Genomic DNA, 17,856 nt, shown 5'->3' with positions numbered 1-17,856 from the left:
GTTTGGGAGGGGGACTTGCTCAAGGTCACCTGGTGAACTGAGAAGGTCTCCTGTGTTTCAGTGAGAAAACTTAGTGACCCAAGACTAGCACAAGCCCTTTGGGCTATCTGGGGGAAGGGAACTTGGGTGGAGAAGGGCCCAGCAGTGGGGTAACAGACTGACGAGAGTTAAAAATAGGCCTGAGAACTGCTACAGCCAGGACCCAGCCCAGGGCATGGTCCCCAACGGGCCTACGGGAGTTTGTTGAATGAATAAATGAATTAGAAGAGTGAATGGGTGATGAGGGTCAGATTGGGCCGGGATGGCTGTGGGATCTCTGTTTCTGATGTCTTAGAGAGGAGTGATCCCACCCATTTTAGGCAGAAAATGTTCAGAGTTCTGTGTGCAGAGCTCCCTGTTAACCAACATGGAGCATCTGCATGGGCCTGTGCAGTCTCCTACATGAAGGCAGATGCCTCACTTTCCTCTCCTGAAGGCACTTCCTACCTCTGCTTGGCTGTCTGTAGGTCTAGTCTGTATTTTCAGGCCAGCAGGGGCAGAGACTCAGGCCATATTAGGGTGTTGGGGTAGAAAGGTCTTTGGACAGTGATAGTGGAGATGGCGACAGTGGTGACAGGGAAGGCAGTTGTCGTGATGGATGTGATGATGTATGTAATTGTGATGATGGAAGTAGGGGGCTAGCAGTGGTGTTGGTGAAGGTGGTGGAGGTGATGGTGATGGCAAAGGTAGAGGTGATGATGGTACCAATACTGATGACGGTGTTGTGTTAATGAAACAGGTAGTGTTGGAGTTGGAGGTAGCAGTCAGGGAGGATGTGAGAGTAGATCTGGTGGTGATGCTCAGGTTACCAGAAAAAGGAAGATTCGAACTCATCCTGTCTTATCCTCTGACTCCTGTTTTACAAATAAGAAAACGGGAGCCCTGGGGCCGGGGGAGTACTGGCAAAGTGCCAGTAATCCCAGCACTTTGGGAGGCTGAGGTGGGCAGATCACCTGAGGTCAGGAGTTTGAGACCAGCCTGGTCAACATGGTGAAACCCCATCTCCACTAAAAATATAAAAATGAGCCGGGTGTGGTGGTACATGCCTGTAGTCCCAGTGACTTGGGAGACTGAGGCAGGAGAATTGTTTGAACCTGGGAGGTGGAGGTGGAGGTTGCAACGAGCCGAGATCGCACACACCACTGCACTCCAGCCTGGGTGACAGAGCAAGGCCCTGTCTCAAAAAAAAAAGAAAAGAAAAGAAAAAAGAAAAAGAAAATGGGAGCCCCCAAGACTACCCAGCTTCTGATGCAATCCTGGAGGGAATGATGGGCAGATCCCGGCCTCTGGGACCAGTCCTAGGGCTCAGCCATCTAGGGCTGGGACAGGAGCATCAGTGCCCTTTGGAACCTAGGCAAATGTCATGCAAATGTGTCTGCAGAGGGCTCCTCTGCCTCAGGAGGGCAACCCAGGATTTCCCACCACCCACTCCCTGAGCTCAGACCCTGCAGGGGACTTTGTTTCTAGCCCTCCCGCTGACTTACTTGAGGAGGTCACTCTGATTCCCAATTTGTGTAAGGGATATTAAAACAGCAGACACCTCCTAAGTTTGCTGGTGAAGATTCAACAGGATAATATATATGAAATGTTTAGCATAGAGCCTGGCACAGCAAGCTCTCCATAAAGGTGGCTGCTCTGTATTTATCATAATCATCATCACCACCATCGACTTCAGCCTGCCCATGTGGTGGATGCTGAAACTGAGGCTGAGAGTGGTTACTCTCCTGCGAGGACAAGGAAGGGGCTCTGAGACCCAAGCCTGGCCTTGTCAGGAGAAGGGGGTGGGGGGCGGACCCCAGCTGAAAAGGGAGTGAGTTGGAGCTATATTTGAGCTCCTGGTGTGATGACTAAGGAGGTTGATAACAGGCTCTGGGGCTCAGGGCGGCAGGCTGGGGGCAGCTGTCAGGGAGAACCGCCCCCCTGTCTCTGGAGGCCCTTTCTGGCTCCCTCCTTGCCCTCACTCTTGGTTGGGGAGGGGGGAGAGGGGAGAGGGGAGGGGGGTGGGCATACTGAGGCAGGGGCCAGGGCTCATCCAGCTCACTCCTGGAAACTCAGTGCTGTCCTTCAGGCTGTGTGGGTCAGGGATAGGAAGGCAGGATGCTAGCGATAGATGGAGTATCCCAGTTACTCTCCATAGTAACCCTGTGAGGTTGGTAATGAGGCCCCCACTGGACAGAGGAAGAAACTGAGGCCCTGGGATTACACAGCCAGTAGAGAGAGGACAGAGCATGGAGCTCCTGAAAAGGCAGTGGATAATTCTCCCCTACAGAGGAGCTAACTGTTGAACCCCTACTTTGAAGGAGAGTACGTGTTGCCAAATCGAAGAAGAGAAACGCCCTGGCTGGAAAGCAGAGAGAACAGCAGGTACAAAGCATGGATGGGGAAGGAAGGTTCTGGCTGTGAAAGGATGAGAAATTTGGACATGTAACCTCCGGCCCTTTGGTTCGGAGTAAACATGCCATGAGCAGGGAAGGGAGAGAAGTCTTGTTCCTGTCTTTTTCCTCCTCCTCTTCCTCGGTTCACTTTCCAGGGGCACCTGAGGATGGCAACAGTACCGAGGGTCTGTCCTCCTTCCTTTCTCTTCCTGGTCACCCTGACCCAGGCCCACCATGAGGGAGGTCATGCTGTGGCTACCATCTGCGAAGGTGTAGAGGGTGATACAGGATATTGTGGGAATGTGAAAGGGGGGGTTATCCGGGAGGGCTTCCCTGAGGAGGAAGTATACAGGGCACAAAAGAGCATTTCTTCTCCCAAGGCTTCACTCCAGGGTTTCTTGTTGGTAACAAGCTTCCCATGTTATGTCCCCAGCACTTCATTCTCACCCTCTGAGGCAGATGTCATCCTCACTCCCCATTCTGCCACTCAGGAAATGGGCTGGAGGAGGAGGAGTGACTTTGCCAAGGTCACACAGCTGGGGCTGAGCTCAGGCCTCCCTCCTCCTTCTCTTCAGCTCCCCCTCCTCCCAGGCAGCCCAGCACCCGCTGTCAGCTGCTCTGAAGTGAGTGGCTATTTTTATTCTGGTGCGAGGGGATCTCAAGCAGCAGAGCCATGTAGGTTAGAGGCTCTAGGACACCCGGCCTCAGCAGTCCAGGGGAAACTTCCTGCAGCCACTAGACCCTGCTAAGCTTGCCAGGGGGCTCTCATTTCTTGTGTACTGACCTGCTCTGGGCTCCCATGCCTCCGGAAACTTCTTTATTGGAGCTCAGAACAGAACATAGAGCCAGATTAAGCCCTGGTCATGGTCCTGATCCTCCAACTTGAACCCTACTCTTGGTGTTGACTGAGCCTCTACTCCAGCTCTTGACTGAGCTCTGACATCACCTTAGAATGAACCCTGACTCTAGTCACATACTGTTCTAAGCCTGAATTAGGCTGATCTCAACTTGAGACCTTAGTTCTGGGCCCAGATCAAGCCCTTATCCTTCTCTAAGACTGAGCCTTAGTCACAGACTGAATTCTAGCCCCAGCCCAGACTAACCTTTTAGACTGACTCTGGCAGAAGAGTCAGACTAACCTTTTAACCCTGACTCTGGCAGAAGACTGAGCCCTAATCTTGGTCAAAGAGTGAGTCCTAAGCCCAATCATTGACTGAACTCTGACCACAGACTGAATTAGTCATCAACAGAGACATGACCCTGGTCACAGACTGAGCCTGGCTCCCGGTCACAGACTAAAGACTAAGCCCAATCATGGACTGAGCCCTGAATCTAGCCCTAGGCTATAGACTACTCAACTAAGGGCTGACCTAGACCCTGTCGGAGCCTGACCCTGTCACAGACTAATCCCCAACCTCAGCCCCACCTGAGGAAGACTGCTGGCCTAAATTACATGCTGCCACATAAGAGGCATGGATTACAGGCAGAGATCTGTCTTGGGAGATCTTGGGCTTCTCATGCCGCTGATGCCACAGTGTTCCTTCCTGGTACTATTATGGTCACAGTCTCCACCACTGGTTCCACTGGCTGGTTGGTCAACCCTCAGCAGCCCAAGCTGTGGCCTTTAGGGGCCACAGCATCCAGGCTAATGCAATGAGAGTGGTTTGGTGGCATCTGTCCAGCAAATAACCAGGGCCCATGGGGTATTGGGGTTTGGCTCTGTCAGCAGAAAGAACGACGACTCCGTGGGGCTTCTGGCTTCAGTTACTCTGAGGCCTTTGCTGGGGTAAGGGTTGGAGTAGAAGGAAATAGTAAGATATGTCCCATTATTTTTGTAAACAAAGTTTACTGTTTGTGTTTAGGTAATCCATGCCCATTATATGAAACACAGAAGGAAAACATTTACCTATAATTTCATCCACCAAGAAATAATCGTTGACTTATTGGTTTGTTTCCTTATAGATATTTTTTTTGGTGGGGGGGTCTAGTCATATATATTTATATATACATGTTGTATATAATATGCATATATATTTATATACATGTATATTTACATATACATGTTATATATTATATATATATATATATATATTTTTTTTTTTGAGACGGAGTCTCACTGTATCGTCCAGGCTGGAGTGCAGTGGCATGATCTCGGCTCACTGAAACCTCCACCTCTGGTCCAAGCAATTCTCCTGCCTCAGCCTCCCGAGTAGCTGGGATTACAGACATGCACCACCATGCCCAGCTAATTTTGTATTTTTAGTAGAGACAGGGTTTTGCCTTGTTGACCAGGCTGGTCTCAAACTCCTGGACTCAAGTGATCCGCGTGCCTTGGCCTCCCAAGTGCTGGGATTACAGGCGTAAGCCACCAAGACTGGGCCTATACATGTTTTATAGAATTGGTTGGTTACTGTGTTGCTGCCACAATGTCCAGCAACACAGTAGGGTGAGGGTTAGGGTTAGGATCCTGTTAAGGTTGCAGTCCATCTCCTTCTTAACAGGAACTGGAATATGGTGGACCCCACCCACAGCTTCAGGAATGGGTCCCAGTTGGTTAAGCCAGTAAGCAATTCCCATTTCCCCAGGCACATGATTAGATCATGAATGAACTAGCGAGATACAAGGAAATTTTTGCTCAGGGCTTTTGGGAAAGGAAGCTTATTTTCTCTCCTGAGGAGGTTGCCAAAAAAGATGATCTCCCTTCCATTAGATGTAAATGAAGAGGCCAAATGGCTCTAGTTACTGCTGGCAGCCATCTTTACACCATGCAGAAAATTGGCCTGCTGATAAACTGACATTATGGAAAGCAGAATGGAGAGACACCAAGTTTTGGTGACTTCATTAACTGGATCAAACCTCACCTGAAGCACTACCTGCCATTGGACTTTTTTTTTTTTCTTTTTTTTGAAACGGAGTCTCATTCTGTTGCCCAGGCTGGAGTGCAGTGGCACGATCTCAGCTCACTGCAACCTCCGCCACCCAGGTTCAAGCGATTCTCCTGCCTCAGCCTCCCGAGTAGCTGGGGTTACAGGCGCCCACCACTGTGTTTGGCTAATTTTTGTATTTTTAGTTGAGACAGGGTTTCGCCATGTTGGTCAGGCTGGTTTTGAACTCCTGACCTTAGGTGATCTGCCCGCCTGAGCCTCCCAAAGTGCTGGGATTATAGGCGTGAGCCACCACGCCCGGCCTGGACTTTTAAAATTATTTGAGCCAACAGAGTCTCTTTATTTATTTATTTATTTAGAGACTGAGTCTTGCTCTGGCACCCAGGCTGGAGTGCAGTGGCGCAATCTTGGCTCACTGAAACTTCCACCTCCCAGGCTCAAGCAATTATCTTCCTCAGCCTCCTGAGTAGTTGGGATTATAGGTGTGCACCATCATGCCCAGCTAGTTTTTGTATTTTTAGTAGAGAGGGGGTTTCACCATGATGGCCAGGCTGGTCTCCATCTCTTGACCTCAAGTGATCCGCCTGTCTCGGCCTCCTAAAGTGCTGGGATTACAGGCATGAGCCACCGGGCCCAGCCCCTTTATTTTTATTTTTTGACACAGGGTCTTACTCACATTGCCCAGGCTAGAGTGCAGTGGTGCGATCTCGGCTCACTGCATTATTTTTTATTTTTTATAGGAGATGGGGTCTCACTCTGTCTCCCAGATTGGAGTGCAGTGGCATGATCATAGCTCACTGTAGTCTCGAAATCCTGGGCTCAAGCAGTCTTCCCACCTCAGCCCGTGGGGTAGCTGGGACTACAGGCACTGCCATGCCTGGCTAGATTTTAACTATCTTTTTTTAGAGATGGGTTCTCACTATGTTGTCCAGGATAGTTTGGAATTCTTGGCCTCAAGTTATCCTCCTGCCTCAGCCTCCTGAGTAGCTGGGTTTATAGACACAAGCCACCACAACCGGCTCCCTTTATTGTTTAAGCCAGTTTAAATTGGGGTTTCTGTGACTTGCAGCCCACAGCATCACAATTCCCAACTGATATTACTAGATTACTGTTTTTGTTGCTTTTTTCTTGCTATTTAATACCATAACCATAACATTCTCCATGTCATTCAATCTATGCTGCATCTTTTTTTTGAGACAGTCTCACTTGCCCAGGCTGGAGTGCAGTGGTGCAATCTTGGCTCACTGCAACCTCTGCCTCCTGGGTTCAGGCAATTCTCTTGCCTTAGCCTCCCAAGTAGCTGAGATTACAGGCAGCCACCACCATGCCCGACTAATTTTTATATTTTTAGTAGAGACGGGGCTTCACCATATTGGCCAGGCTGGTCTCAAACTCCTGACCTCAGGTGATCGGCCCACCTCAGCCTCCCAAAGTGCTGGGATTACAGGCGTGAGCCACCATGCCCAGCCTGCTGCATCATTTTTAACAATTGCGTGGTTTTCTATCCTATGGAGGTACACTCATTAATTTAACTCATCCCCTGCTGTGACGTGCTTAGGTTATATCCCCAGTTCTTCACCACAATAAATGGTATTCTAATAAACAAGCTTGACCTAAAAATCCTCTCTCTGATGATTACTTTGGGGCTAATTCTGAAAGGAATTATTGTGTCAAAAAATGTTTTTAGGGTTTTGATTTTGCCCTTCAGAAAGCCAGAGTGAATTCATACTTCCCCAGCAGTAAACAGAGTGTTAGAGATAGCTTACTGTGTGAATAGTCTGGACAAGACCAATCATATTGACTACATACTCATATATATATATTATATATATAAAATATATATAATATATACTATATATTATATAATAGATATACATATATAATATAAAATATATTATATATTATATATTATATAATTATTATATTATATAATTTATATAATATACATATTGTATAAATTATATAATATACAATATGTATATTATATAAATTATATAATATATAATATGTATACTACATAAATTATATAATATATAATATGTATATTATATAAATTATATAATATATAATATGTATATTATATAAATTATATTATATAATATGTATATTATATAAATTATATAATATATAATATGTATATTATATAAATTATATAATATATAATATGTATATATTATATAATTTATATAATATGTATATTATATATCATATAATATATAATATGTATATTATATAAATTATATAATATATAATATGCATATTATATAGATTATATAATATATAATATGTATATTATATAATATATATTATATATTATATTATATATATTATATATTATACTATATATATTATACTATATATATATATATTTTTTGAGACGGAGTCTTGCTCTATCACCCAGGCTGGAGTGCGCACAATCTTGGCTCACTGCAGCCTCTGCCTCCCAGGTTCAAGTGATTCTCATGCTTCAGCCTCCCAAGTAGCTGGGATTATAGGCACACACCACCATGCTCGGCTAATTTTTGTATTTTTAGTAGAGACGGGGTTTCACCATGTTGGCCAGGTGGCCTCGAACTTCTGACATCAAGTGATCTCCCTGCCTCAGCCTCCCAAAGTGCTGGGATTATTGGTATGAGCCACCATGCCTGGCCAAGCCTATTATTTTTATATCTTTACAATCAAGTTAGTAAAGGGGAAGTTAGCAAGGTGCAAACAAAAGACTCAGTGCAGACTTAACTTCTCTAGAAGGCACAGTAGGCTCAGTGTTTAGGGCCCACCATACTTTTAGGGGGTCCATGAAAATTTTTTTTTTTTTTTTTTTTTTTTTGAGACAGAGTCGCGCTCTGTCACCCAGGCTGGATGGAGTGCAGTGGTGTGATCTCGGCTCACTGCAAGCTCTGCCTCCCGGGTTCACGCCATTCTCCTGCCTCAGCCTCCCGAGCAGCTGGGACTACAGGTGCCCACCACTACACCCGGCTAATTTTTTGTATTTTTAGTAGAGATGGGGTTTCACTGTGTTAGCCAGGATGGTCTCAATCTCCTGGCCTCGTCATCCGCCCGCCTCGGTCTCCCAAAGTGCTGGGATTACAGGTGTGAGCCACCACGCCCGGCTGAAAATGTTTTTAATATCCTTTAAAATTAGAAGGATACACTGGGAAGTAAAGGTTAAAAAAAAAGGAAACATATACTAATAATAATGAATCCAGCCTAGATTATAGTTATCTTTTTACCAAAGCAATTGAAAATCAAATATATATATAATATTTATGTATATTATATATATTTAATGGAGGCTTGTGTCCATATCCCAGCTACTCAGGAAGCTAAGGCAGGAGCATTGTTTGAGGCAAGGAGTTCAACACTAGCTGGGGCAACATAGAAAGACCCTGTCTCTAAAAAAAAAAAAGAGAGGCCAGGCACAGTGGCTCATCCCTGTAACCCCAGCATTTTGGGAGGCGGAGGCGGGCGGATCACTGGAGGTTGAGACCAGCCTGACTAACATGGTGAAATCCTGTCTCTACTAAAAATAAAAAAAATTATCCGGGCATGATGGCACGCTCCTGTAATCCCAGCTACACAGGAGGCTGAGAATCGATTGAACCTAGGAGGTGGAGGTTGCGGTGAGCCAAGATTACGCCACTGCACTCCAGCCTGGGCGACAGAGCAAGACTCCGTCCCAAAATAAAAATAAAAATTAAAAAAAGAAAAAAGAAAGAAAACCCTAGGATCCATGAAAGTCATAATGCAGCCTTGGCTCAATATTGAGAAGGAGTCCCTAGATTCAATGGGAAAAGAGGACAATGACGAACTTGCTGTATCTGCTGAAGAAAGCATGAAGAAAAGAACTGACATCCTAATCTGGTGATCTGCTGATCTGTTTTTTTTTTTTAATTGTAGGCATTTTATCTGCAAATGCATATTACATCCTTAGAAAATTAATTCCAGGATTTTCCCTCCTGTGTGTTTTCGTCTTGCTTCTTTGTGATCCATGATGCCAGCTGAGGTTGTGAGTACAATGAAACCAAACTGGCAGGATGGGAGCAGATTATTCTGCCATTTTTCTAGATTTTTGAGTTGCACATCAAATCTGGGGCTGATTACTCCACACTTGTTTAACCTGCCTGTGAGGTTCACAGCAGTTTTCCTAGCTCTGTGATCATCAATGATTTCAACTTGACCAGTGTAACCATGCTTCATCACCACAGTTAGAAACCAGACGACGACATTATAAGAAACTGGTGTTTGCCTCTCTTTTGGCATTGTTGATGCTCTTGAGAGCATCAGCCGAGACATTCATGCACGCCATTATGGCAGCGCATGGCAGAAAGAGCTATCTGCTTATGCGTGAGATTGAGAGGTGAAGCCAGCTGGACTTCCTGGGTGGAGTGGGGACTTGGAGAACTTTTCTGTCTAGCTAGAGGATTATAAATGCACCAATCAGCACTCTGTGTCTAGCTAAAGAATTGTAAATGCACCAATCAGCACTCTGTAAAAACGCACCAATCAGCGCTCTATGTCTAGCTAGAGGATTGTAAATGCACTAATCAGCACTCTGTAAAATGGACCAATCAGCACTCTGTAAAATGGACTGATGAGCAGTATGTGGGTGGGGACAAATAAGGGGATAAAAGCTGGCTGCCACCCCCACCCCCACCCAGCAGCTGGCAACCTGCTTGGGTGCCCTTCTGTGCTGTGGAAGCTTTGTCCTTTGGCTCTTCACAATAAATCTTGCTGCTGCTAACTCTTTGGGTCCTCACCACCTTTAAGAGCTGCAACAGCCTGTAATCCCAGCACTTTGGGAGGCCAAGGTGGGAGGATTATGAGGTCAGGAGATCAAGACCACCCTGGCTAACACGGTGAAACCCCATCTCCACTAAAAATACAAAAAATTAGTTGGGCATGGTGGTGGGAGTCTGTAGTCCCAGCTACTTGGGAGGCTGAGGCAAGAGAATGGCATGAACCCGGGAGGCAGAGCTTGCAGTAAGCTGAGATTGTGCCACTGCACTTCAGCCTGGGGGCGACAGAGCAAGACTCCGTCTCAAAAAAAAAAAAGAAAGAAAGAAAGAAAAGAAAAAAAGAGAAAAGAGAGCTGTATCACTCACTGTGAAAGTCTGTGGCTTCATTCTTGAAGTCAGTGAGACCACTGAGCCACTGGAAGGAAGAAACTCCAGACACATCTGAAGGAACAAACTCTGGACACACCATCCTTAAGAGCTGTAACACTCACAGCGAAGGTCTGTGACTTCATTCTTGAAGTCAGTGAGACCACCAACCCACCGGAAGGAAGAAACTCCGAACTCTCAAGATGAGTGCAGAGACATGTTGAGTTCAAGTCCCAAATCCACAGTTCACTCATTTCACCTTTCTGAGCCTGTTTCCTAACCTGCAAAATGGAGTTCACGGGGTCTTTATGAGGTAAGGAAGGAACTGATAATGAAAGCTAACACTGTCCTAGTAGGTTTTTTTTTTTTGAGACAGAGTCTCTTTCTGTCGCCTGGCTGGAGTGCAGGGGCACGATCTCGGCTCACTGCAACCTCCGCCTCCCAGGTTCAAGCGATTCTCCTGTCTCAGCCTCCCGAGTAGCTGGGATTACAGGCATGCACCACCACACCTGGGTAATTTGTTTATGTTTTTAGTAGAGATGGGGTTTCACCATGTTGGCCAGGATGGTCTTGATCTCTTGACCTTGTGATCTACCCGCCTCGGTCTTTTTTTGAGACAGTCTCGCTCTGTTGCCGAGGCTGGAGTGCAGTGGTGCGATCTCGGCTCACTGCAACCTCCACCTCCTGGGTTGAAGTGATTCTCCTGCCTCAGCCTCTGGAGTAACTGGGACTACAGGCGCCCGCCACTATGCCGAGCTAATTTTTTTTTTTTTTTTTGAGAGGGAGTTTTGCTCTTGTTCCCCAGGCTGGAGTGCAGTGGCGCCATCTTGGTTCACTGCAACCTCCGCCTCCGAGTTCAAGCGATTCTTCTGCTTCAGCCTCCCAAGTAGCTGGGATTACAGGCATGAGCACCATGCCCGGCTAAATTTTGTATTTTTAGTAGAGAGGAGGTTTCACCATGTTGGTCAGGCTGGTCTCAAACTCCTGACCTCAGGTGATCCACCCACCTTGGCCTCCCAAAGTGTTGGGATTACAGGCATGAGCCACTGTGCCCGTCCTGTATTAGGTACTGTTCTGATGAGCTTTATATGTGTTAACCCCTTTATCCTGCCAACCCCCACAGGGTACGCAATATTGCATCACCACAATGTGTGCTCTGGGAAATAAAAACCTTGATTGGAATTTTTGTCCAAAGAAATACAAAGGCCGGGTGCAGTGGCTCACACCTGTAATTCTAGCACTTTGGGAGGCTGAAGCAGGAGGATCACTTGAGACCAGGAGTTTGAGACCAGCCTGGTCAGCAGCAAGACCCCATAATCTACTGAATAAACAAATAGCGCAAACAAGGATTCCCTAGGGTTCAGTTTTCCTATCTCTTTTTTTACAACCAAATTGGTTTATTACAGGAATGCAAGGTTTAACATATGAAAATCAGTTCACGTATTTTACCACATTTAATAAAATAAAGGAGAAAAACCACATGATCATTTCAATAGATACAGGAAAACATTTGACAAAGTTCAACATCCATTCATGATAAAAGCTCTAAGAAAAATAGAAATAGAAAACTTTCTTTTACAAAAGGCATCAGTAATAAACCTATGGCAAACACGATCGTTTAAAGATGATATCCGGAAAAAGACAATTATCAGTTCTAGTCAACATTGTACCAGAGGTCCCAGACAGTAAAATTAAGACAGTGCAACGAAACAAAACCAAGGTATAAGGACCAGAAAGGAAGAAAACCACTTTTATTTCCAGATGATATAATATGCATATGTAGAAAATAAAAAAAATCTCCAGTTAAACTATTAGAGTAAGCAAATTCAATGAGGTCACTGGCTGCAAGGTTAATATACAAAAATCAATTGTCTTCCTATATGCTACTGCCAAGCAACTTGAAAATGAATATGTAAAAACAATAGAGTTTATAATGCTATAAAAATTAAATACCTAGGAATAAATCTAATGAAAGATACGCAAGATATTTATTCTAAAAACCACAAAATATTATTGAAGGAAATTAAAGAAGACCTATAGAAATGGAGAGACTTACCATGTTCGTGGAAGAAAAGACACAATAATATAAAGCTGTTGAATCTCCCCACATTGATTTCCCCAATGGGAATCTGAAATCCTGATAGAAATTTGGAAGGTTTTTCTGTGGAGGTTGATGAGCTGGCCCTAAATTGTACCTGGAAGTGTGAATGGCCAAGTATAGTCAAGACAACCTTCAAGAACAAAGCTAGACTGCGATGGCTCACTGAGGCTGTGGGCTCACACATGGCCCTCACCACAGGAAAATGTAGGCCACAGGCCAGGCATGGTCGCTCATGCCTGTAATCCCAGTACTTTGGGAGGCCAAGGCAGGAGGATCACTTGAGCCCAGGAGTTTGCGACCAGCTTCGTCAACATGGTGAAACCTCATCTCTACTAAAAAGACAAAAAATTAGCCGGGTTTGGTGGCCGACGTCTGTAATCCCAGCTACTTGGGAGGCTGAGGCAAGAGAATCACTTGAACCTGGGAGGCAGAGGTTGCAGTGAGTCCAGATCATGCCACTGGACATGAGTGTCCAGCCTGGAAAATGAGAGTGAAACTCTGTCTCAAAAAAAAAAAAAAAATCAGCTGGGCATGGTGGTGCATGCCTGTAGTCCCAGCAACTCAGGAGGCTGAGGTGGGAGGATTGCTTGAGCCTGGGAGGTTCAGGCTGTGATTGAGCCACTGCACTCCAGCCTGGTCAACAAAGCAAGACTCTGTCTCAAAAAAAAAAAAAAAAAAAAAAATAGCCAGTACGGTAGCTCACACCTGTAATCCCAGGACTTTGGGAGGCCAAGGTGGGTGGATGACTTGAGGTTAGGAGTTCGAGACCAGCCTGGCCAAGATGGTGAAACCCCATATTTACTAAAAATACAAAATTAGCTGGGTGTGGTGGCGGGCACCTGTAATCCCAGCTACCTAGGAGGCTGAGGCAGGAGAATAGCTTGAACCTGGGAGGTGGAGGTTGCAGTGAGCTGAGATCACGCCAATGCACTCCAGCCTGGGCGAAAGAGCAAGACTCTGTCTCAAAAAAAAAAAAAAAAACGAGCTGGGCACAGTGGCTCACACCTGTTATCCCAGCACTTTGGGAGGCTGAGGCAGCAGATCATGAGATCAGGAGATCGAGACCATCCTGGCTAATACGATGAAACCCCGTCTCTACTAAAAATACAAAAAAAATTAGCTGGGCGTGGTGGCATGCACCTGTAGTCCCAGCTACTCGGGAGGCTGAGGCAGGAGAATTGCTTGAACCCGGGAGGCGGAGGTTACAGTGAGCCGAGATCAGGCCACTGCACTCCAGCCTGGGCAACAGAGCGAGACTCCATCTCAAAAAAAAAAAAAGAACAAAGCTAGAGGACCAACACACAACCGGATGTCAAGTCTGACTATAAAGCTATAGTTAATAAGACAGCGCAGTTAGACAAACCCACTGAAGGACTAGAATAGGGTACGATATTCAGAAGTAGACTCCCATATATTTATATGGTTCCCTATTTTATTTATTTATTTTTGAGACAGAGTCTCTGTCGCCCAGGCTGGAGTGCAGTGGTAGGATGTCGGCTCACTGCAAACTCTGCCTCCCAGGTTGAAGTGATTCTCCTGCCTCAGCCTCCCAAGTAGCTAGGATTACAGGCGCCCACACCACGCCCGGCTAATTTTTGTATTTTTAGTAGAGATGGGGTTTCACCATGTTGGCCAGGCTGGCCTCGAACTTCTGACCTCAAGTGATCTACCCGCCTCGGCCTCCCAAAGTGCTGGGATTACAGGTGTGAGCCACCACGCCCGGCTGTGGTTGCCTATTTATATATAACAGAGGTAACGCTGCAGAGTAGCAATGAAAAAGACAAGATTTTTAATTGAATTGGATAGCCACAGTTAAAAAAAAAAAGTAAATCCTGACTCCATAAATTTAACCCAGCTGATTTAAGACCCTGTTGTGGCCTATCAGCTGTAACCCTCCTTGCATTTTCCCACCTTTGAATAACAAATTCCTTTCCTCACCCCAGGTCAGAAAGTCTGCTCAGCAGTAGCTGTGGATGGTAAGAAGACACGCTGGTAGGTCTCAGTGGCTCCCAGAAGCCGCACTCCCTCCACCGAACCTCACTCCCCATCTCCCATGCTCCAAAGCGAGGAGTCCTCAGAAAACCAGTTTCCCTCTTACTTTTTCTTCTTTCTTTCTTTCCTTTTTTTTCTTGGATGTCCTATCAGTTTCCCTATCTTAAAGTCGCAGGTTTGGCTCAGAAACTCCCGTGTCCCTCAGCGTCTCGCCGGCACCCTCTGCCGGCGTGAGGTGGCGCTGCCTGTCCGCATCCTGTGGGAGCGTCCACATCCTCGGTCGACAAAAGGAGCGTCGACACTCTCGGACCTTGGAAAGTGACGGCCCAAAGGCCAGGGAGGAGCCGGGACCTCGCCCTGAGCTAGCGGGAGGTAACGGCGGGGAGCCCTGGGGCGGAGACCGAGCGCTGGGGGCGTGGTCTCCAGCGGGAGTGGGCCTCTAGAAGGGGCGGGGGCGGGGGCGGGGGCGGGGGCGGGGGCGGGGGCGGGGGCGGGGCCAGCCTGCAGGCCCAGACGTGGCGCAGCGACTCGGAGGTTCGCCTCCAGCTTGCGCATCATCTGCGGCCGGGTCCCGATGAGCCTCCTGTTGCCTCCGCTGGCGCTGCTGCTGCTTCTCGCGGCGCTTGTGGCCCCAGCCACAGCCGCCACTGCCTACCGGCCGGACTGGAACCGTCTGAGCGGCCTAACCCGAGCCCGGGTAGAGGTGAGTGCGCCGGCCTCCAGCCCCGGCACTACCGTCCCCCAACTCTGTGGCCCCATGGGAGCACCGCCCGTCCCGGCCCCAGGACCACCTCGAACCTCGAGTCTCCCTGCTTTCCCCCTGGCGCCGGGACCATCCCTCCTGTTCCCTAGCCCCAGATGGCCCCAGCATCCACCGTGGAAGCCTGAGACACCGACTTTGGGGCCTGGAACTCCGAACCCTTCCCCAGCTCCCCCACCTGGCCCGACAGCGGACACCCAGACACATTGACGCAGTCTCCTAACTCTTCTCGTGGCCTGTGACTCCCAATCCTGTTCCAACTTCCCATCCCCCACCACTTCATGTTTTCCTGAAATCCTGTCCCCCACCCAGTTCCAGGGCTGGAGGCTCCAGAAAGTCTCTTTTCCTTCTCCTGGGGGGAGAGAAGACTTTCTGGGTGCCTCCTCCCATATGCAGGATACGGGGAAGGGGCCCAACTCGGAGGGGCAACCGAGTTGGGAACTTGGTTGCCAACATTTACTCTGCAGCAGCCTCCCATCCTCCCCCCACCAGGAAATTCCCGTTTGGAGTCCCTGTCTTGCTATGTGACTTTGACCATCACAGCCCCCCTCTGAGCTTTTTGTCAGCTCTTTCTGACAAAAGGGTGTAGAATGGCTGGGTGCCGGTGGTGCACGCCTGTAATCCCAGCACTTTGGGAGGCCAAGGCAGGAGGATTGCTTGAGCCCAGGAGTTCAAGACCAGCTTGGGGGACATAGTGAGACCCTGTCTGTATGAAAAGGGCTGAGGGTAGGATGGAGGAGGGCTGGAGTGGGTGGTCCTGGGGTCTAGACTCCTGCTGGATAGTGGCATCTCCTCAGGGAAGGCAGGGAGGAGCCCTCCCATTCTCCCATGTCAGGGAAGCAACCAGATGGTCTGAGGCGCTGGGCCGCAGGTGGCAGGCAGGGTGAGGTCTGCCTGTGTAGAGTAGGGACCAGATGGTAGGTGTCTCCAGTGGGGGTCCCCAGGGCCATTCTGAAGTGTTTCCTTCTGCTCTGCCTCCACTGTGAGATTTCAGGGATCAAAGGCCAAGCCCAGGTCTCTACTGCTTAAGAGGAGCAGGGTGATCATTTCCCCTGGGCATTGGGAGTCAGTCAACAGCCAGTAGGATGTACAGGCCCCAAGGCTGGCAGGCACACTGTGGGTCTCTGGCCTTGCTCTTTTCCCCTGGTGTCTCTAGGCCTGAGTCTCCCCACCTGTATACACAGTTCCCCCTTTGGCCCACAAGGGTCCAGCATTTCCTTCAGACCTTGGGAACTGCTGATCCAGGGGTAACTCGCAGCCCAACCCAACTCAGGGATAAGGATGTATGGCTTTGGGGGTGTGGCTGGAATAAATGTGAAGGACTCCTGACCTGTCCCATTTTATCCCCCTCCAGACCTGTGGGGGATGACAGCTGAACCGCCTAAAGGAGGTGAGTTTGAAGGAAGAGGTCCCTAGCTCTGTTCCCCCTGAGCTTCTTGGGGAGTGGGCAACATGGTCCCAATGACTGGGGCGGTGGGGGGGAAGGATCCCTAGCACGAAAGTCAGGAGCCTGCACCTGACTTGCTTTATGACCTCATTGGGCTTCAGTGTCCCGTCTGTACCTCGAGGAGACTGGGGTCATTGTCTCTGATGCTCTGGTTCCTCCCCAGGTGAAGGCTTTCGTCACCCAGGACATTCCATTCTAGTATCCTTCTGTTCTGGGGGAGGGGAAATGGAGTGGGCACCTGGGAGAATCTCCACGTAACTTCAGAAAGGGGTGGCAGATGGTTTTCAACTGACAAGTGGAATTGATTGGTAGTGGCCGCCCAGAGGATTCTGAGGTGGTCTCCGTGTTGGGTGGGCAAAAGAGATTGACTAGTGATGACTGCCACAGAATGGAGAGGAGGGCCCTTTACTTCTTTGAACCCTAATTTTCTCACGTATAAGCGGAGACCCTGGCCCCACCCGGGCACAGAGTAAGCGCTCAGCAAAGGAGGCAATGCTGTTCCCATCAGTAAGGCTGCGGGAACCACCACCTCCCTCTGCCCACCACCACCCTCCTTAACACCACCTCCAGTCACAACCTGGTGATGAAACACCTCCCTGGGGCCGACCCTGAGCTCGTGCTGCTGGGCCGCCGCTACGAGGAACTGGAGGTGAGGCCGTGGGAGGCGGGCTGGGGGCGAGGCCAGAGGCGAGGCCCAGCCTGCTGACCCCGCCCCTCCTCCTCCTCAGCGCATCCCACTCAGTGAAATGACCCGAGAAGAGATCAACGCGCTGGTGCAGGAGCTCGGCTTCTACCGCAAGGCGGCGCCCGACGCGCAGGTGCCCCCCGAGTACGTGTGGGCGCCCGCGAGGCCCCCGGAGGAAACTTCGGACCACGCCGACCTGTAGGTCCGGGGGCGCGGGGGAGCTGGGACCACCCTGCCTGAGTCCTGGAGACAGAATGAAGCGCTCAGCATCCCGGGAATACTTCTCTTGCTGAGAGCCGATGCCCGTCCCCGGGCTAGCGGGGATGGGGTTGGGGAAGTTCCCCCAACCTCGCTTTCTTCCCTCCCCAGCTCCACTAAATTCCCTCCTGCCTTAACTGAGGCTCGACTCCTTCGTTGCTGCGGGCGGGTGGGGTGGGAGGTCGGAAGAAGAACCTCTGAGGACCCCAGCG

The 17,856-nt window shown here is 48.7% G+C and overlaps 1 protein-coding gene across 2 annotated transcripts; it reads left to right on the top strand.

The window, feature by feature from the left end:
* The first annotated feature begins 2,216 nt into the window (after window positions 1–2,216).
* Window positions 2,217–17,785, top strand: SELENOM (selenoprotein M). 2 transcript variants are annotated; one of them, XM_030816122.1, is made up of 7 exons: window positions 2,217–2,403; window positions 14,664–14,866; window positions 15,041–15,197; window positions 16,609–16,644; window positions 16,865–16,899; window positions 17,272–17,350; window positions 17,430–17,785. In XM_030816122.1, the coding sequence occupies exons 3-7, from the start codon at window positions 15,069–15,071 to the stop codon at window positions 17,586–17,588; spliced, it is 438 nt and encodes a 145-aa protein (XP_030671982.1). In that variant the 5' UTR covers window positions 2,217–2,403; window positions 14,664–14,866; window positions 15,041–15,068; the 3' UTR covers window positions 17,589–17,785. The 2 variants fall into 2 exon arrangements, with proteins under 2 accessions (XP_030671982.1, XP_030671981.1); XM_030816121.1 differs by lacking the exons at window positions 2,217–2,403; window positions 14,664–14,866 and having other exon boundaries at window positions 14,973–15,197.
* The last annotated feature ends 71 nt before the right edge of the window (window positions 17,786–17,856 follow it).

Source organism: Nomascus leucogenys, chromosome 7b (assembly GCF_006542625.1).
Source record: "Nomascus leucogenys isolate Asia chromosome 7b, Asia_NLE_v1, whole genome shotgun sequence".
Classification (NCBI taxonomy): Eukaryota; Metazoa; Chordata; class Mammalia; order Primates; family Hylobatidae; genus Nomascus; species Nomascus leucogenys.
The sequence above is the reverse complement of the archived record's forward strand: the minus strand, read 5'-3'. Positions and strand labels throughout refer to the sequence as shown.